This window comes from Pseudorasbora parva, chromosome 8, assembly GCF_024679245.1.
Source record: "Pseudorasbora parva isolate DD20220531a chromosome 8, ASM2467924v1, whole genome shotgun sequence".
Taxonomy (NCBI): Eukaryota; Metazoa; Chordata; class Actinopteri; order Cypriniformes; family Gobionidae; genus Pseudorasbora; species Pseudorasbora parva.
In genome coordinates, this window is record NC_090179.1 from 32,940,979 (window position 1) to 32,962,862 (window position 21,884).

Genomic DNA, 21,884 nt, shown 5'->3' on the forward strand with positions numbered 1-21,884 from the left:
AGCTGCTTCTGACTCCACAGGAGGAGGTGGCGGGCGAGTTGGAGCAAACAACGGGAGCGTAGACCACCCTGACGGTTGATGTACGCAACGGCCGTGGTGCTGTCCGTACGGACCAGTACATGCTTGCCACGCAGCGGCCCCTTGAGGCGGCGGAGTGCCAGATGTACTGCCAGTAACTCGAGGCAATTGATATGCCAATGCAATTGCGGCCCCGTCCACAGACCAGCAACTGCATGCCCGTTGTACGTGGCCCCCCAGCCTGTGGTGGAGGCATCCGTGAATAGCACAGCATGCCTGGACACTTGTTCTAGGGGCACCCCGGCCCGGAGAAACGAAGTGCTGGACCACGGGCTGAAGGTTTGGCGGCAGTAAGGAGTCACTGGGACCCGGTACTGACCGCTCTGCCACGCCCACCTCGGGACTCGGCCTTCGAGCCAGCGTTGAAGCGGTCTCATATGAAGCAATCCGAGCGGCGTGACCGCGGCTGCAGATGCCATATGCCCCAGGAGCCTCTGAAAGAATTCAGTGGGACCGCTGTCCTGCTCTTGAACATATTCAAGCAGTTCAACACCGACTGGACTCGCTCCTCGGTGAGGCGCGCCGTCCGGTTGACCGAGTCCAGCTCCAAACCGAGATAAGAGATCCTCTGTGTAGGACAGAGTTTGCTCTTCTCTCGGTTGACCCGAAGGCCCAACTGGCTGAGGTGACTGAGCACCAAGTCCCTGTGTTCGCACAACTGGTCCTTCGACTGGGCTAGGATCAGCCAACCGTCGAGGTAGTTGAGAATCCGAACGCCGCGTTCTCTGAGCGGAACAATGGCTGCCTCCGCAACCTTCGTAAAGACGCGGGGCGACAGGGACAGCCCGAAGGGCAGGACCTTGTACTGATATGCTTTCCCCTCGAACGCCAAACGTAGGAACGGTCTGTGTTGAGGGAGAAAGACACACGGAAGTACGCATCCTTCAGGTCGATCGCTGCAAACCAATCCTGGGGACGGATGCATTGGAAATGCGTTTCTGCGTCAACATCCTGAACGGGAGCTTGTGCAGGGCCCGATTCAGAACTCGCAGGTCCAGGATTGGTCGTAACCCACCCCCTTCTTGGGCACAATGAAGTAGGGGCTATAGAACCCCGTCTTCATATCGGCTGGAGGAACCGACTCGATCGCGTCCTTCGCCAGTAGGACCTCGATCTCTGACCTCAAGACCTGAGCATCGCTGCTTCGCACGGAGGTGAAGAGGATGCCCCTGTACTTGGGCGGCCGGCGCGCGAACTGAATCGCGTAGCCGAGTCTGATGGTACGGATGAGCCAGCGAGACGGCCCGGGGAGACCTAGCCAGGCCCCCAGAGACCGTGCAAGCGGGACCAACCGCACCACAGACATGCCCGGGGTGGGGCAGCGAAGCGGAGTACTCTGGCCCGACTCGGGAGGCCCGGAGGCGGCCCGAAGTGTTGCCTGAGCACTCCTGGTTTGGACAGAGAGTGGGTGAGAAGGCCCGGAGGCGTCCTCGGAGCCCACTCTGCTGCCCACTGCCCGGAGGCAGGGAAGTGAAGCACTCAGCCCCGACCCGGGAGGCCCGTGGGCGGCCCGGAGTGTTGACTGAGTGCTCACGAGAGAGGAAGTGTGTGGGTGAGAAGGCCCGGGGGCGTCCTCGAGGCCCACACAACTGCCCCCTGGCGACGGGAGGGTAGGAAAGGAGTGACAAGGCCCGTGGGCGTCGCACACTGCCAACCTGACCCTCTTGGGGCCCAGAGAGAGAGGAAACTGCTCTTAAAATGTGGGTACCGCTGGACTCCGGAGAGCCAGTGGCAGAACCGAAACCAGTCAGGGCCCCCCGGTCCTCCTCCGGGGGGGTGGGGGAGGGATGCGAACATCGTCTCCCCCGAGCAGCTCCTGTTCTCCCTAGCCGGCCCGTCTCAGGGCCGCGTCCCCTTGCGCTTGCCTGCCGGTTAGCGGGCCCTGGACGGGTTGGGCGTCCCTCGCGTCCGGCACCCTGCTCCTCCAGTGGAGGCTGCTGCTCGGCTCTAGCAGGGTGGAGGCGGACGCAGGAGGGGATGCCCTCGGCGACGAGCCGGCAGAGGCGCTGCGACCGACGACCGAGCAGCTGGTCGTCGGCACCCTGGTGCAACGCCTCCGTCTGCTCTTGGGCCACCAAGAACTGCTGGGCAAAGTTCTCGATGGTGCCGCCGAGGAGGCCAGCCCGACAGACAGGCTTTTCTTGCGCATATCTGTCAGGTTAGCCCCCTATTCCTGGACCACTAGTGTGGACATCGCCTGACCCAGGGAGCGTGCAGTGATTTTCGTCGCCCATAGGGCGAGGTCCAACACCGCACGCAGTTCCTGCACAACCCCTGGGCTGGGACTACCCTCGTGCGTGCAGGGCAGAGGGCAGTGAGAGAGGGAAAACAATGATACTTTTTTTTTTTTTTTTTTTCTCATTTTTGGCCCTTTTGACCCTCCATATTTCCCTCTCTCCGATGCAGCAATTGACATCTGTCCTCTGCCAGAGCCAAAAATGAAACGCTAGCCCTTTTTCTCTTTAGGACCAGCGATTCCACCTTCAACTACCAGCAGGCATGCGAGACAGTGAACGTGGCCGTCAGAACGGCACACAGCGCACTGAGCGCTCAAGCCTCTATGAAGAAGGCAAGGCGAACAATGCCCTGACGTGGTCGTGTTCTCATGAGAGAATCCGTACCACCCACGAACAGAGTCTCAGCATGCTTTTGATGCGATAGAGGAGTGGGGGCCCGAGGGGATTTACCCGGCGGGGAATCCCCACTGTAATCCTCAGGCCACCAGCGCTTATCAGCCAAAGTAGCCCTTTTCCAGTAACACTAGAAATGAACTAGATCGGGGGATAGGCGAAGGGACTCGACCCCATCTGAGGTTTCATAGTCTCGACCGCGCATCTAGAGCGCCGACTGACGCGCGCCGGTTGTCGTGACAACCACCGCTGTCAGCCGGCCGCTCGACGGCACACGGCGCGCTGAACACTCGAGCCCTTTATGAGAAGGGGGAGACGAACAACGCGCCGACGTGACCATGTTCTTTTACCAGAACATGAATCACCCACGATAGCAATCTCACATGCGCTCGTGGCCGTCAAGAGGACAGGAAACAGTTGCATACCAGGAATACACGGTTTGAATGACATCTTGAAAAAGACGCAGGGTCAAACCGTGTTGCTCTTTTGTGAATGGAAAGCTGCTCTTTTAGTGTGCTGAAGCACTCAGGGAGATGACCGCGGCTCCACACAGTTCGTTCTGCAAGCCTGTTTGAGCTCTCAGTGATGTGTATTTGTGTGTGTGTAACGCCCAGCGAACCAACAGTTTGTATAGGAAACGCTCAGCGAACCAACAGTTTGTATGGGAAACGCTCAGCGAACCAACAAGCTCCTTTAGATCGCTTGATCACTGATCAGACGGTCTCTCACTGACGCGCCGTATCACCCGCACTGGCAGACTCTCTCACTCAACACTCTTTGACTCATAGTCAGACACTCTTCGTAGGAAACAGTAAGCACTGCTCGGCTCCGAAGTAGAAAGCGCTGCTACCATTCCACTTCCTATTTATACCCGCGCTGCGGGGCGGAGCGTGGAATGCGTGATCGCATGCCAAATTTCATTGGCTCGTTGTTAGATGCTCGAAGTAGGATTGGTCTCTAAAGTAAGATCCCATTCGTCGGTTCAGTTCTGACGTACGTCGAACGTGACCGACTGAAAGGGAACAGTCTATTGGCTCATGGAGTGCAGGGCCGATAGTATCAGCAGGTGAGATCTTTTCAAGGGCCGCCCTTTGTCTGTGTTTGCTGCAGCTGTGGGCCGCTGATAAGAGGGGAAACGCTTTGGTTTTGGGGGGAGGTGAAGGGAAGGAGGACAGATCACAGCTGGGCCAGATTTGCTGGCACTGAGACATGACGGTTTAGATAGAAGTACACATGCAATGCCGGTTCATCATGTGATTCTGCTCAGTAACATCTTTCTCCTTCAGTTTATTTGCATATACACATGCGATTTCTGATTTGGGAAAAAAACAGGAAATTATTGGGGAAAGAGAATGGAAATGGGATCAGGACATGATGCAGGTCGGACTCAAACCTGCACAACGTGTGCTAACCAGTGCTCCATAACTTTCACAACCAATAACCCTAAGTATTATGAAATTCGGACGTAATACATCCGTTGTGTTGTCATTGTCACACGACCTATCCCTGTCAGTTGTCTAGGTTCACAACCATAGATGTATGTACATAGATTTCCCATTGGTGTATGTTGCTATGGGGTGCTAAATCTGTTCCGCGACCACATAAGTTTAAGCTGACTGTGCATCTGCAACCAATTTATTTAGATGTATAAATATTTATATTTGCGATACACTTTATCGGCATTTTATTTATCATTAATGTGATAATTCTGCTTATGGATATTGCATATTGAGTTCTACAAAAAAACACAAACCAGAACAAACCTGAATAACACTAATGTAAAAGCACCTGATTTTAAGCCTAAATGTGGCATAAACTGTGAACTTGTCCCTCAAATCTGATTGGTTGATTAGAATGTTGTTCCAGGAACAACAAAGATATTGATCCAGGAACATGTTGTACTTATGACAGAAATAACCGCTTAGCAAGCACTCACAAGAACTTAGCAACCACCTACGGCCCTATAGCAACACCTTAGCGACTGCATAACAATGCTAAATATTTTCTAAATCCAACTGCTCAACTTGGTCACTATAGGACTAAATGATGAGTTGTGCACCTTGATTATGTCTTCAAACGAAGTGCACAAAGGCACACATCTTTGACAAAGAAACTTCTTTTGAGGGCTCAACTGATGTTGACATTGTCTCACAAAGAGCACTTGTATCTGTGAAGGCCAAGCCCATGTTTGCTTAATGATTAATTTACCATAGAGCAAATAAAGAATGCTTGTGTTCATCCAATGAAAAGATGTTAAACAAATATCTGGTTCATATTTAACTTCATTACAGCAAAATAATACTTCGGAATAAAGAAGTCTGTCTTTATTTCTATGTTTTGTTGTCTTTGTTCCAAAATCTGACCATGTAGGATTTGCAGTAGGCATGTCTGTACTTAACTGTATGTTTTGATGTATTCAATATTGCCGGTATTGGACATAAACAATACATTAAACTAGACTTGTGCATTTTTGTGAAGAAGTCTAATTAAGTCCGTGTTAAAAGATTCACACATCCGTATAACTACGGTTGCTGATTCTCAGTCAACTTGCACTTGTGTTCATGGACCTGCTTTGACTGTTCCAATATGATGTAGACTATATTGCCAAAAGTATTGGGACACCCCTCTAAATCATTGAATTCAGGTGTTCCAATCACTTCAATGGCCACAGGTGTATAACATCAAGCACCTAGGCATGCAGACTGCTTCTAAAAGCATTTGCGAAAGAATGGGTTGCTCTCAGGAGCTCAGTGAATTCAAGCGTTGTACTGTGATAGGTTGTCCATTCGTGAATTTTCCTTACTACCAAATATTCCACGGCCATCTGTTAGTGGTATTATAACAAAGTGGAAGCAATTGGGAAGAAACGCAATTAAGCCATGAAGTGAGGCCACGTAAAATCACAGAGCGAAGTCAGCACATGCTGAGGCAATCAGATGAACGAGTCTGGGTTTGGTGGTTGCCAGGAGAATGGTACTTGCCTGACTGCATTGTGACAAGTGTAAAGTTTGGTGGAGGGGGATTATGGTGTGGGGTTGTTTTTCAGGGGTTGGGCTTGGCCCTTTAGTTCCAGTAAAAGGAACTCCTAATGCTTCAGCATACAAAGACATTTTGGACAATTTCATCCTCCCAACTATGTGGGAACAGTTTAGAGATGGCCTCTTCAAAAGACCTCACAGATGCACTTCTAGAAGAATGGTCAAAAACTAACAAGCTAAACTTCTGGAAAGCCTTCCCAGAAGAGATGAAGCTGTTATAGCGGCAAAGGGTGAGCCAACTCCATATTAAGCCCTACGGATAAAAGAATATCATTAAAGTTTATGTGCATGTAAAGGCAGACACCCCAAAACTTTTGGCAATAAGAAGTTAAGAAAACAGAAGTTACTGAGGCATCATAGGTAATGTCGTTTTTCACCAGGAATTCCATTGATCATTTAAAAAAATGCATGGAAATAAAGCAGGCTGATGGTTCCAACAAAAGCATACCATCAGTTTACAACCTCTAAACTCATAGTAGGTCTGTCTTTAAACGTTTATAAGATATCGTTAAAAATCTTTTACCCTATGAAGAAAATGAATGGTCTTTTATGAATGCTGAGTCTCCTGTACACTTCATGTGAAGTAGTTGTTAATGCATTGCCCAGTGCGCTAATTTAAGCTGTTAATTGTTTAACTCCTACTAGCGAAAGAACCATTTATGTGAACCTACACACTCTCAAGCTCGCCACACAGCCATTTTCCAAGTCCTAAGTGACGGATACATTGATGTACACACCAGATAACATGATAACCCCAATTATCTCGATGACTTAATAGTCGGTGTCAGTAGAACACTGAGTGTAAAACCCCTTCTTCAGGCTAGATCAGTCACTTGATAGTCCCTGCTTTTTCTCAGATGGCTGTTGTCTTCAGGGTAGGGAAGGCTTTTTAGACGGTGACATCAGAGTTCCTGTGGTGCCTTCAGACTGTGGCAGCTGTTTTCTCAGGCTGATTACACATTCCCCAACTGACTTCAAACATATAGCAGTGACTGCCCATGGCCTTGATCTGCCTCTTAATAATGGGCCCGCTAGACTGGCAAGTGAAGGCCCGACTGGCCCGGGGTAAAGGGGTGAAAAATTATCAGCAGGCTGGGAATGTGCCCTTCACCTCCAGGACATTTCTGCTATTTAAACCTCGTTTTCTTTGGAGCACATTCCCAGCCGCAACCACAACGAGAGGAGATATGTGACACACACACGCACACACAAACACACACACTCGAGCGGGGGCTTTTGGTTTTGGCAGATTCAATGAAAGATGAAACATACTAGGTTGCATCATGATGTTAAAAAAACAATGTGTAATAGACATTATGTCTTCAGATAATATTTGGATTTTATAACACTATTATATAATTCTATAGGAAATTCTTCAGGATATCAATGGCGAATTGAAGCCACGATATACTCACAGTGAAGATTTTATTTGTATTTCCATTTCAAAAAAGATGGAGCCTCAAACCACACCCACAAATAATATAGTCGTTATAGACCAATGGCAGTTTACATAAGTATATTGGGACCTTTAGCCTTCTGGTAAATGTTATTTTAATAATAATAATATATATATATATATATATATATATATATATATATATATATATATATATATATATATATATATATATATATATATATATATATATACTTCAAAAAAGCAATGTAGGAGAACCATAAGAGGGTTTTATGATTTTTATAGTGTTATTTTGTGTTTTTATCAATATTTGTGATATCTGTTGTCACTAATGTGTTTGTAGAGAAATAATCTGTAGAAGCTTGTTTCTGTCACTGAATTAAAAAAAGTTAATTGTGACCTTTTTTAATCTGGCATTTGTAACATAAACTCGCAATTGTGGCAATTCAATTGTCACAATTCTGAAAAAAAGTCTGAATTGCGAGATATATACTTTTTTTCTCTCTCACAAATTGTGATAGAAAAAATCTGAATTGCAAATATCAGAATCCTAATAGCAGTTATTTTGACTTTATAATATAACTCAATTCTTACTTTATTTCTCAATTCTTAATTTCTCACAATTGGAAGTTTATATTATCTAATTCTGATTTAATAACTCGCAATGTCAAATTTATATCTCACAATTCTTCTGACTTTATTTTTCCCAATTCTGACTTTATTTTTCCCAATTGTAAGTTCATATCTCGCAATTTTTCTGACTTTATAACTCACAATTTTGAGTTTATATCTCGCAATTCTAACTTTATAACTTACAAATGTGAGAGTGAGATATAAAGGTTCAATTATCTTTTAAATTGTTTGGAAACAAGTGGAAAATCTTCCAAAATAATAGTGAGAAATTGAGTAAAAACAGAACTGGAGACGGTCTGTGAACTCACTTCCTGTCTCCTGTGTATCTGTCAGGTATGGGGCGAGTGAATCTTGTCCCGCTCCAGCCTCCAGTGACAAGCCCCAGAGACATGGCTCTAGCTGCCGTCATCTGCAGTGCGCTGGCCACAGTCCTGCTTGCCCTCTTCATCCTGTGTGTCATCTACTGTAAAAGACAACTGCTGGAGAAGAAACCAGGTGACTCACACCACTGCCAAATCCTCTGATGCTTATCACTCTTTTAGTATAAGACGTGGTTTATGATTATAAAGCTTGTGGAATATTTGTAGAATTTTATAATTATGGCTATTAAATAGATAGAATTTCTAATCACTCTTGTTTACTTGTTCTCCGTGTTACCTGGACTGAGAAATTCACGTTTATTTGTCGGCAAAAGTCCGCTGTATGATGCAAAACACACCTTCCAGTGGACTTTTGACAGCTCCAGGGCTTTCGTGAAAATGGCAGTTTCTTGCTTTCCGCTCAATTTGGCCTAAAACCATGTGTTTGCTGTCATCTGGTTTGAAATGTTGACTACAAACATTGAGGTTTTTTTTTACTTTTCTATTGCAGCGTTCTCTCTGCAATCTGCATTTATGATTCTTTGCAGCCTTTAGTCACTACCTACAATGCCCTGGATCCTTCACTGAAAACCTAAAGTAACTCACTCCCACTAAACGTTTTCTCTGAATTCTAAAGTTGACACCATTATGACTAAAAGTTTGCTAAGTGGTATTTCCTACTAAAGCAAGGTGATATTTGGCTCTGGTCAAGCGTTTCCACAGCAGACCAGTGGGAGTGGTTTTGGATGGCAACGTGCCCAGTGCATTATGAGTGTGGAAGTTTTCCTAGCTGTATCAAAAGGAAAGACAACAGCCTTATTGTCTCTGTTTTCTCTAGTCAGTTAGCACCGAATGGTAGCACAGACTCCGATGTTGAATGACAAGTTCATACACTACACGTTTGAGTAGTGTCATTTGGGACACAGCTTATATTTCTAGATGGATTGTTTATAGTTTAGATTATTAATATTAATAATTACACTAACAAGTTTGTGGTCAGTAATGATTTTTTTGAAAGATACACTCACAAAAGCTGCATTTATTTGAGAAAAAAATCAGTAATATTGTGAAATATTATCACAATTGGATTTTTTTTTTTTGTGATGCAAAGCTAAATTGTTGAATAAAAAAAGTTCAACAGACAATTTTAAAATCTCTACTGTCACTGTTGATGCATCCTTGCTGAAAGTATTCATTTCTTAAAAAAAAGATATTTGTGTGATTTTTTACATCAATAATGTATTCAGTATTAAAGTATTTTATCATGTCACTGTTGCCTGCTGAGGTTGTGTGGTACAGGAAATGTAGCATGATTCAGGCTATTTTAATGCTTGTTTTGCTGTTGTTTCATGTGGCGATGGCTCAGTATCATTGAGGTCCCATGAAGGTCCTTATGTGGGCTCAGAGTTGTCTTGTCTGGATCGGCGAGTTCTGGAGTTTTCCCATCGGCCCTGTTGTCACTGCCGTCACGGATCAGGACAGACCTGCGGTGAGTTTCACACACCTTTTAGAAGTCGTACTAATACGATGGAATATAACGGAGGAATCCTGTGTTCTTTCTGGAGCTCTTGGACGAGTCCAAACATGTCAGTTAGCCGGTAATTATCTGACAGATGAGCATTTTATTAATATCACAAAGTACTGGAATGTTGATTGTCATGATATTAGATTCATGTTTGGTTTGTTTTCCAGGTCCTGTACACCTGATCCCGTCTCTGTGCTGCGATGACACCTGGAGCCAGAGCCGTGGCCGTGAGAGTCGGCCCTTTCACTCTCAGAGCAGTATCAATGAAGGGTGGGTCCTTCAACCGTTCACATTTACATGATGTTAAAGGATCAGCTTTGGCATGGACGTAAATTTCATCGAACAGCTCAGGGGGGGCAATAAACATACCTTTTCTCAAGGGCAATTTTTTGAAGGAGACACAAATAATACTGCCAAAATGTTACTTGTGGTGTTTTAGTGCACTGGAAAATTATCTTATGTCAGTTTTTCTTTTCTCTGTCATTTTATCTGGCCAACAACACAAGCCGTAGTTGTTTAAATATGAATTATAAGAGGTTCACTACCACATGGTAATATAATTATTAAATGATCTTGCTTCTCCACATAGTATTGAGCAAAACCCAATACAGTGGTAGATCTACGATATTAGCCTAATATCAGTTCACACATAGGCTTATTGCTGTGTTAGTTGTAGTGGGAGACTTACAACTATCAATGACCGCTAACATATCGGCTCGTGGGAAAATACATCAGTTATCTAATTTTTTTTTAATGACAAGCCCACAACAGCCCACTTAATGGAGGTCCACTACTAGTCTTACTGGTTTAGAACAAAACAAGGGTGAGTAATTAATGACCTTCACCGTTTTTGGGTGATATGTTTCTTTAAAAAAAAAATCCTGACCGTCTTCTGTACGTGGTGCACATTCATGAGACCCTATTAGCACCTCAGTTCACTACCAGTCGTCTAGAACAATCAAGATTAATAAAAACGTGACATGTTTTTCACCAAACCAGGATGAATAAATGATGACTAAATACACATTTTAGGGTGAACTCTCCCTTAAACATCTCCACTGAACTCCATGTCTTTTTGTCTCAACAGACTGGTAAACCCATCCCTGGGAACCAGCCAGGCAGATGTGGGATGTGCACTGGATGAGGCCTGGCCACTCGTTCAGACCAGTACAACCACAGCCGATCTCCAGCGCGCCTCAGAGTCCACACAGACGTGTTCATCGTGTGAAGAGGACGAGGAGCGTGACCTGCAGATCTCAGGCCTGAGCACAGCTGAACCTGAGGATGGGTCAAACAGTCGGCCTCTACTGCAGCAGCTGTCTACATTTGAAGGTGAGTGATGCATTATACTGTAATTCGTGCAGAGTGATGTATTACAGGGATGAACTATCTGTGAATCAATGCTGCATTTAGATTTCTGGGAATTTTCTATTTGAGAGTTTGGAAGTCATAATTAGGATGTTTAAATGTTTTGGATCTAAATAAATGGGATTTTCTGGGCATATTCCCATGCTGCCACAAAGAATTATAGGAAATATAGACCATATCATTTAACGGAACATAAAACAATTTTGATAATATACATTACCAGTACACAAAATGCAAATTCTAACATTGTACTTTCAATTGCAACTTTAAGTGTGGTTTAATAAGCAAAGTATATGTGAATAAAAACCTAAGTTCAATCTGTTCATGATCGTGTCTCTTCAGAAACTTCAGATTAAACGCTCGATTCATATGGATTCTTTTTATGACATCTGTATGTGCTTTTTTGACCGTCAAAGTGTTGCTTAGTGTTCAATGGAGGAACAGAAATCTCTCCGATTTCATTCAAAAGATCTACATTTGTGTTCTGAAGATGAACAAAAGTCTTACTGGTTTAAAACGACATGAGAGTGGGTAATTTATGACAGAATTACACTATTATTCATTGTGCATTATTAATAAATTATTAAAATTCAATTAAAAAGCCATTATAAATTACTAATGCTAATTTATATTTAAGGTCAGTTATAAATACTTTTATTCAGAAAGGATGCATTCATTTGATCAAAAGTGACAATTGAGACATTTAAAAAGTATCTATTTCATATAAATATAGTTTGAAATATTTATTCATCAAAGAATGAAAAATGTTAGACTGGGTAAACCCAGCCTGATCTGTCGGCGATTTGATTTCGCCCTGCAACTCATTCTGAAAAACTGCACACTGATTTCTACTGCTTCTGATACACTTTTGCGGAAACAAATCACAGACTGGCTTATCCGCCCTATTGACGGGTTTGACACGATGACAGATAGAGAAAAATTATGGGTCGTTGCCTGTTGATCATGCCTCCTGTGGTCTGATTGGTTGAAGGACTATCCAATTGCGTATAGAGTTAATTGAATAATGCCAGTTTATCACACCTCTTGTGCAGTAGAAAATACAGAGCAGACTCCCCAGACCAATGTTCAATCTTAAATTGAGCTTGGTCTGGTGATAGCCAGACAAGAAAAATCTCTCAGTTCCCACAATATTAAATAGAAAACAGTTATTTTAAATTGTAATATTTCACAATATCACTGCTTTTACTGTATTTTTGAACTTTAGCATGGTAGTGTATATGTAGAAATTAACAGCCAAGATTAATAATTGCTGCAAAAGAATTAGTTCATGATATCTACACAACGTAAACAAATTTTAAAGTTTTTCTGAAATCAATATAAATCAATAAATAAATTAAATCAAGGGAAGTCTGGGATTTATTATTAATTTTCTTCATAAGCTGAACAATAACACACACAACATTTCGCAACAGAAATTAGACAGAATTCAAGACTTGAGCTGATTGGAAACTGAGATGTTGAAACACTCCGCTTCTGTGTTCGTTCACGAGAGCCAAAGTAAATGAGCGTCTGACAAACTGTCCATGCCATCAAGAGCAGAGGGTGGTGTGTGTAAACACTCGCGATCGCAGGAAACAAAAGCCTTATGGTGAAAAGCTGAACATGAAAGGAACAAATTATTCAATTTCCTTTGAAACACATAAAAGGGCCATTGATTGTCAAACAACATGCTGGTGTGAAACACGTGAAGTCATGCCTTTCCTACTTTGTTACCCTTCAAAATGTCACCAGATAGTATAGAATTTTTTTTTAACAAGATAAATCAAGATGTTTGGAATTATATGGTTAAATAGATTTCTGTTTTTTAACATGTTTAATCTTGACATGTGAGATTAGGAAACAAAAAGGAAATGCTCTAAATCTGTTTTGGAACGAACAAGGATGAAATTGTTCATAAAGTTTACTATACAATTAAATGAATTGGGACTAGTGTTGTCAAACTGTAAAACGAAAAAAAAAAAAACGAATAAAAAAACAACATAAAAGCTAAAAAATGCAAAAATATTGTATGTATATGTTAATAACAGTTGCAGTTCCCATTGACCTCCATTGTATTTTATGTCCATACAGTGGAAGAATAGGAACCAAAACTGTTTAGTTACCAACATTCTTCAAAATATCTTCTTTTGTATTCCACTGAAGAAAGAAAGTCATACAGGTTAGGAACGACAAGAGCAGGTCAAGATTTTTCTTGACTATTTATTTAAACGAGGGCATGAATACATAAGTAATAGAATCCAATTCTTAATTTGTGGCCATGACACCACTGCTCTGTACATACACCATAATTTATGCAAGCTTTAATTTTTAATTCGAGTTGAATATTTGAACATGCAAAACATTTTCAGTGAATAACAAAACATAATTTAAATATCCTATTCCTCGCACAAAACCATCATATGGTTTTAAAAGACTTGGAATATAGCAGACAAGTCATATAGACTACTTTTGCAGTGCTTTGTCATTTTGTCTCCATTCACTTCCATTGTATAAAAATAAATAAATAGGAAAACTATCCCTTTAAGAGACAAGGTCAAATCTTGCTCTTCTGTGCCTGTGCTAAATCAAATAAATTAAGAAAATCACGAGACAAGTTTGAATTTACTTTGACTGATTCAGTGCCAAGCGATTAACATGTTTGTTCTTGCATTCTTTTTGTCTTGTTCCAGGATGACCTACTCTTATCTCACCTGTTGTTGGCCTCTGAGAACCACTCTGGAGGTAGAAAGAGCAAAGGAAGATCCCACCTCAGATTACATCAGGCCACACACACTGAGAACGTGTGTTTCGCCGTCTTTCTCCAGCAGTGTGTGACGCTTGTCAACAGCGGTCTAAAGAGACTTTATTAATGTCTAAACAAAACCACGCAAGACGAAAGATTCTCTTTTGTAAGGAAACCTTTAGTAATTTACCCCAGCACTGACTGCCTCTTCAGGTGGGTTGAAGGTTAAGGTTTGGCTGCAGGTGTTAGTTGCAGTCGACCCGAATGGTTTTCAGACTCTTTGCAGTACATTCCAGTTCCACAGATCAAAATGCGTGCGTGATCTCCAGTGTGCTGAATTGTAGATATTGTATTATAGGAAATAGAAGGACAATATTTTTTATAATGTAGATACTCATCTTGTGCCTTCACTCTTGCTTTTTGTATTGATGGTTGGTGAACTTGGTGAATTTGTAAATAAAACTTTACAAGATTTGCTTGAGTGTTTTAATGGAAATATAATGGCACGCAAAAATATCTGAAACCATAACACTTGCAGGTATACAAAGTCTAATATACAAAGCATTGTATTTTTAGATATATACTAAAAATGTCTGAATAAATTCACATCTGAGAACAATTATTTTTGAGAACAAACAGTACTACGTCTTTAATTACTATCCAACAATATTAACCCTCTTTTATATCACATGGTGAATATCACAAAACATGTCATATTTTATTCAAAAATCAGAAGTATATTTTGTTTCAAGATTATTATTTTTTTGCATTTTCATAACAGAAAGAAATGCAGAATAAATAAATAAAAGCTGTTCTTTTTATTTGATTTATTCATCAAAGAATCCTAAAAAGTGTCATTGGTTATAAATAGAAATATTAAGCATCACACGTGTTTCCATCCAGATGGAGTGTATGTATATATATATATATATATATATATATATATATATATATATATATATATATATATATATATATATATATATATATATATATATATATATAATATTTCTCTCGCGAAACATTTGCGAAATTTGTGTATATTATATATATAGTTTATATTTTTCTGTGAAATGCAGTTTTGATGAGCAGAAGAAAATTCTTTCAAAAATGTTAAAAAAAGTAATGTTTGCGCAAACATTAATATTTTTTATTTTTTGGAACGAAGTTTCGTGCTCTTAGTTTTCTTATGCTCATCAAAACAAACTGCATTTATTTGATCACAGAAAAACTTTAATATTGTGAAATATTACAGTTAAAATAATGGTTTTCTATTTTAATATACTATCAAATTTGTGATGCAAAGCTTAATTTTCATCAGCCTTTACTCCAGTCTGGAAAAACTTAATATTTCTTTTTATAACCTATAACCTTTTTTTTCTTTGATGAATAAATAAATTAAAAAGAATAACTTTTATTTAAATGTATTTATTTTTAATCTGCATTTCTTTTTGTTATGAAAATGTGACAATGCAAAAAAAGAATTTTCTTGAAACAAATTATACTTTCTTTCTGGATAAGTTATTAACGGGTTTTGTGAAATTCAATAACTCATTCAAAGTTGTGAGATCATTACATTTTGTTAGATGAATTGCTTCCCTTCCCAATACATTAATATTGATCGTTCAGGCAGTTTACAGACCGAACGCAATTTTCGAAAGACCACTCAACTTAACACCAAGCATGCTCATCCTTCAGAGTCCATGATGAAAGTTTCAAAGTCAGGGTCCAGATCAGACACGAGGGCGTGGACAAAGTCCTCGATGGAGGGTCTTTTCTGCAACATGCCTGGACATGAAACAAGAGGGGCAAATTCCAGTTACATACCTTCATTCTTAGCAGGATGACTTTCCTGCGTTAATGTTTAGGTAAATGTTTACCATATACTTTGCCTCGAGTAATGTTAACTTCAAAGAAGCACTGTAAATCTGAGCAGAATTTATTATGGCATAGAAGCGGTATCTCCCCGTGCCACATTATGACAATATTGTCTTCCACAGGTTGACACATTTGTTTTTCTGTCCTGCTCAGTGAACACAGTGCAGCCAATAACAGCGCTAAACTCTGCACACTCGATTTACAATTCCTCTCTGCTGGTGCTTTGAAGTCTGCTCATTTCCCCTTGTAGAACTGCCAATGTAAATAGTCCCTCCTCCCTTCCCCCTCTTTCCTGCACAGGTCACCTCTAAAACACACACACACACATACACACACGCACACAGAGGAGGCCAAGTCCACACAGTAACAGGCTGCACTAAAATCTCATGCAACTCTGACCCACATTATTCCCAATGAAAATTCTGCGCAACAAAACGAATTAATCAAGATAAATATATATAGTAGTGTACATATTTGCTTTGACAATCATATGATTGTGATTCTGTTCTAAGTCACAATGGCTTTATTTGATTAAATGACCTTGTTATAATTCATAATGACTTATACAGCAGATGTAGATTTGTATAGAGCTCCTACGGGAACATGGTGATGAGATGTGAGATGGGAGGAAAAATTATATTTCAATGTTTTTGAATTCACTCACAAAATTTGTGCTCTCGCAGAACTATTGCGTTCCCCCGAGAGAATCCTGCGTTCTCTCGCAAAACATTTGCGTTTTCTCACAATGGTATGGAGTTCCCAGGAAAACTTGGCTTAGTCATGAAAACATTCGCTTACCACAGAGAAACTTTGTGTTCTCTTTAAAATATTTGCTTTCCACCAAGAAACTTTGCTTTCTCATTGCAAAGCATTTGCGAGACAAACTACGCATTCATTTGCAAAACATTTGGCTCTCTTGCAAAACTATTGCATTCCCCCAAGAAAATGTGCAGATGTGCTCTTTTTATTTCCATGATAAAAATTGTGTGAACTTTTCCTTCCATTTAATTTCCCCCCCATCACCATGTCCCCTTAGGGGCTCCATAGACTTGTGATCCGGATTTGGTAGATTTTTAAGCACAAGCTGCCAAATAGTTGGTGTCTGACCTACTGGACATGAATTAGGCATGGAAGACACAAGTACTACTAGAAAGAAGGAAAGGAGGAAAGAAAGAAAGGCTGCTGCATTAACAGTAAGCAGTCGCACCTCAATCTGAACACCTTACTGTCCTCATGTTGTTTTAAGCCGACTGTTACAGACACAGATGCTCTTCAGACAGCTGAAGATGTAACGTGGACTATTTATTTAATCTCTGAATAAATCACACCAGGACTAGACGTCTCCAGCTTCAGTGGCACTTTCTATAATGATGTTCATTTCCTGAGATCACTCTAGAGGGGATTCAACTACAAGGCTATGCAGACTCACATTTTTTTTTCTATTTTCAAAACCATGAACATACAAATTAAGACCCATATCCAGTGAGAATAAAGATATTAGATACATTTGAAGGAATGAGCTTCATATTCCTGATGGTAAAGAGTTGGGCTATTTTTCATTTTCTGAGCTCTTGAATGATCGAATCAAAATCAATTAGACCAGTTAAAATGTGTGAATGTTTGTGTGCAATCTTAAAACTAAAAGCTTGCATCAACATTTCATCCGCTTATTGTGTGTATAAACCGATCCGGCATAACTTTATGAACACTTTCCTAAAATTGTGTTGATAACAGCCCTGACCCATTGAGGCATGGACTCCACTAGACCCCTGAAGGTGTGCTGTGGTATCAGGCATCAAGATGTTAGCAGAAGATCCTTTAAGTCTTGTAAGTTTGGAGGTGGGGCCTTCATGGATCTGACTTGTTTGTTCAGCACATCCCACAGATGCTCGATTGGATTGAGATCTGGGGAATTTGGAGGCCAAGTCAACGCCTCAAACTTCATTGTGCTCCAAAATCATTGTGCTCCTCAAACCATTCCTGAACCATTTTTGCTTTGTGGCAGGACGCATTATCATGCTGAAAGAGGCCATAGCCACCAGGGAATACCGAAGAGTGTACATGGTCTGCAACAAAGCTAAGGTAGTTGCTACCTGTCAAAGTAACATCCACATGGATGGCAGGACCCAAGGCTTCCTTCTCCCGGCTTGCCTTCCTCCCATAGTGCATCCTGGTGCCATGTGTTCCCCTGGTAAGCGACGCACCCGCCATCCAAGTGATGTAAAAACTTGATTCATCAGACCAAGCCACCTTCCTCCATCGCTCCATGGTCCAGTTCTTAAGCTCACGAGCACACTGTTGGTGCTTTCGGCAGTGGACAGGGGTCAGCGTGCGCACTCTGACTGGTCTGCAGTTATGTGGCCTCATACGCAACAACCTACAATGCAGTGTATTCTGACACCTTTCTATCAGAACCAACATTAACTTCTCAAGTTATTTGAGCTACAGTAGCTCGCCTGTTTGATCGGACCACACGAGTCACTATTGTTCTTTCCTTGGACTCCTTTTGATAGATACTGACCACTGCAGACCAGAAACACCCCAAAATAGCTGCAATTTTGGAGATGCTCTAACTTGGTTGTCTAGCCGTCACAATTTGGCCCTTGTCAAACTCGCTCAAATCCTTACGCTTGCCCATTTTTCATGTTTTTAACACATCAACTTTAAGGACAAAAATGTTCACTTACTGCCTAATATATCCCACTCACTAACAGGTGATGACAATATAATCAGTGTTATTCACTTCACCTATTCATAATGTTATGCCTAATCAGTGTATACATATATAACTGAAAAATGTATACCAATGTTTAACCTTACCACAGAGGAATAATTCATCTTTTTTGTGGGAACATGATTGCACGGTTGACAGGATCAAACATTTGCAGGGATGGATGTAATAAAGTCACCATATTTATCAGTGCAGGTGCATTGTGATTTATTACGAATCAAAGGGACTTTCTATTTCAAGATGCCCTGAATAATCCAGCTGTGTGTGTTTTGAAATGGAGGTCAACCACAGAACGAATGTCCGACGTGCCTTTTCAAACACCTTTCCTTCACAGAGAGCTTCATTTATCCATAGAGAACAAGAGGATGAGGAGGCTCTCTGTGATTGGTCAGAAAAGCTCATGACTGAGACTGGAGGATGATGAAACTAAAGGACACATCAAAGTGAGGCAGGCTCATCTCTCCTCAATTAATCCCTGTTTAAACGCCGTTCATTGGCTCCTGCGCCGTACGCCACACCTTGAGGTTGTGCAGTTACGCGGGCACAGCGAGACATGGTGGAACATGACTCAGGTAGTGCTGGTTTGGGTTACATATGAAAGAGGACAGGGTTATCAAGAGGTCAAATGAGGACTTGACACAAGATACTATTTGGTTGTCTTAATTGTGCAACCAAATCTCTCGAGTTGAATGTTTCTTTATGCGTTCCTACAAGAGTTCCAGTAGTCCTGGTCTCCATGCATACTGCTTAGACTCAGGTTGAGCAATGTTTAAAGACTAAGAAGATAATTACAGCCTCCCTCCCAGCAGATGAAGAGATTTTCTGGTTTCTCCATGGCTTTGACGTTTGTAACTATTTGAAACATGTCGCGAGTTGAAAGCAGTAAGCTCATGATCTACCTGAAGGCTGAAATTACTTCATCATTGACTCTGTAATTAAAACTGGAGGTCTTAAAGCTTTGTCAAAAAATAAAAAGAAAGCTCAAGTTTCAAGAATGATGCACACGAATCATGTGACATTTTCATGTGGGAATTTTTTTTTTTTTTTTTTTTTTTTTACAAATATTATTTATAATAATATTAGTTATAATATAAAGTGAGGTTCCAAGTTCTACTTGCTTCCATTTTGCATTTTGGTTTATTTATTGCAGTTATTTTTGCTACAAATGAAGAAGTAATAAGCATGTCAATTCAAGTAAAGATGAAAAATTAGCAAAAAAATATAAATGAAAGAATGGTTAGGATTTGGTGTGTACCTTTTTGCTTTGACAGCAGCATTTAAGGTACATGAACAAAACCTGAAGATCATGTTCTCCAGCATTATTTGAGATGATCCAAAGTGCACTTCTAACAGTAACAAGTAACATCTGATCGTCTGTACAAGGAGTTTACACGTAAATGTCATTAATTTCATTACTTAAATTAAGATTTTTTTCTAAATTCCTGACCCATTACAGACTATATACTGATGAGCCAAAACTTTATGACCAGTCCGTGGTAAAGCGAATACCGTTGATGATCTTCTAACAAGGCAACATATTAAGGTCTGGGTAGACTAGATAGTAAGCTAAAAATCAGTGAAAAATTTCTAGGCTCTTTGATGCATGAGGACAAAGAAGGCCGTCCTGTCTGGTCCGAGCCAACAGAAGGTCTACTGTGCACAAGTTAATGACAATTATGAGAGGAATGTGTCAGCACACTCTTGCTGTGTAGCTGCAGACCAATCAGTGTGCCTATGATGACCCCTGTCCACCATAGAAAGTGTCTACAATAGGCACGTGAGCATCGGGACTGGACCTTGGAGCAGTGGAAGAAGGTGGCCTGGTCTGATAAGTCCCGTTTCTTTTACATCACATGGGCGGCTGTGTACGTGTACGTTGGGAAAATGATGGCAGCAGGATGCACTGTGGGATGCACATTGTTGCAGACCTTCATGACAATGGAATCGGAAAGAGCTTTAGAGGGATAATTCACTTTAAAATGAAAATTCTGTCATCCTTTACTCACCCTCAAGTTGTTTCAAACCTGTATGCATTTCTTTCTTTAGCTGAACACAAGGAAGATTTTTTGAAGAATGTCAGTAACCAAAGTTAACTGGAGCCATTGACTTCCATAGTTTTTTTTTCCTACTATGGAAGTCAATGCAAAAAATGGAAGTTAACGCCCACGGCTAGGATTGGATAAGATTTGCATATTTGATGAGCTTAAGCTCCCCTGTCAGTTCAGGGAGAGGAGAGATTGATATAAAATCTCTGTGTCTATAACAGCTTTTCTTTGACTAACAGGGAAGTTTTTAGCTCTGAAACTTACAGGATAATCTTATATTACCATAACCTTTTTTATATCAAAAGCTCAAGGGAAAGTTGATTTCTCAATTCATCACTCCTTTGTTTAAGAGGGAAATGTCCTTTTCTGAAATCTGAATCGTCATCCAGGCGGCAACAGTTCAAATAGGTGGTGTCCGGGGTGAATGGAGTCTGTGATGATTTTACCTGCCCTCTTTCTCACTCTGGAAGAGTACAGGTCCTGGAGGGTGTGCAGGAGAGCACCAATAATCCTTTAGTTTAGACTGTCCTTTGTAGTCTAACAAATGATGTCTGATTTGGTGGCGCTCCTGTGGAAGGTAGAACTTCCTCAACTGGCGAACAAAGTACAACCTCTGCTTTTCACAATGGATTCAATGTGATTGTACCACTCTAGGTCCTGAGAGATGGTGGTGTCCTGGCATATTCCAATGGTATTCCCTGGTGGAAGTAGCCTCTTTCAGCAGGATAATGCACTCTGCCACACTGCACACATTGTTCAGGAATGGTTTGAGGAACATTATAGAGTTCAAGGTGTTGCCCTTGCCTCCAAATTCCCCAATCTCAATCCAAATGACTATCTGTAGGATGTGCTTGACCAACAAGTTCCTTCCATGGCGGCTCCACTTCACAACTAACAGGACTTGAAGGATCTGCTGCTTACGTCTTAGTGCCAGAATTTTCAGCATTGTCACTCCATCCTTCAGTTTCACATGATCCTTTCAGAAATATTCACATCTGCTGATTTAATGCTTAAGAAACGTATTATCATTACCAATGTTAAAAACAGTTGTTGTGCTTCATATTTTAATAAAAGTCTGTACTGTCACATTTGATTATTTTAATGCATTTTTCAAAAATGTAACAAAATGCATCATATGGTAGTGTAAACAGTTAAACTTCCTTTTAATGTTATATAATATTATTATTTCATATATGTATTATAATAGTGTATGATATAACATATACAAATCGGAAGGCAGCAATGTATTGGTTTCCTCAAACATTCTGGTAAAACTATTGTGTTACTTCCATAGTATGCCATACATTTTTGGTTACCGTCATTCTTCCGAATATCTTCTTTTATGTTCAACAGAAGAAAGAAACAGAAGAAAAGCTTTTCATTTTTGGGTGCACTATACCTTTAAGTCAGAACAAAGCGACATTATGTTTAGATTTAAA

General features: G+C 41.1%; 2 protein-coding genes across 2 annotated transcripts in view; one reads left to right on the forward strand and one right to left on the reverse strand.

The window, feature by feature from the left end:
* tnfrsf19 (tumor necrosis factor receptor superfamily, member 19) overlaps positions 1-14,266 on the forward strand; it is a 37,045-nt gene extending 22,779 nt beyond the window's left edge. Inside the window, exons 6-10 of the mRNA XM_067451790.1 lie at positions 8,130-8,291; positions 9,522-9,644; positions 9,848-9,950; positions 10,768-11,012; positions 13,739-14,266. Of these exons, the coding sequence (XP_067307891.1) occupies positions 8,130-8,291; positions 9,522-9,644; positions 9,848-9,950; positions 10,768-11,012; positions 13,739-13,743 (638 nt within the window). The 3' untranslated portion in view covers positions 13,744-14,266. The remainder of the gene's footprint in view (positions 1-8,129; positions 8,292-9,521; positions 9,645-9,847; positions 9,951-10,767; positions 11,013-13,738) is intronic.
* Positions 14,267-14,861: 595 nt separating this feature from the next.
* Positions 14,862-21,884, reverse strand: part of mipepa (mitochondrial intermediate peptidase a) — a 29,864-nt gene continuing 22,841 nt past the window's right edge. The window contains exon 19 of the mRNA XM_067451791.1: positions 14,862-15,579. Within this exon, the coding sequence (XP_067307892.1) occupies positions 15,479-15,579 (101 nt within the window). The 3' untranslated portion in view covers positions 14,862-15,478. The remainder of the gene's footprint in view (positions 15,580-21,884) is intronic.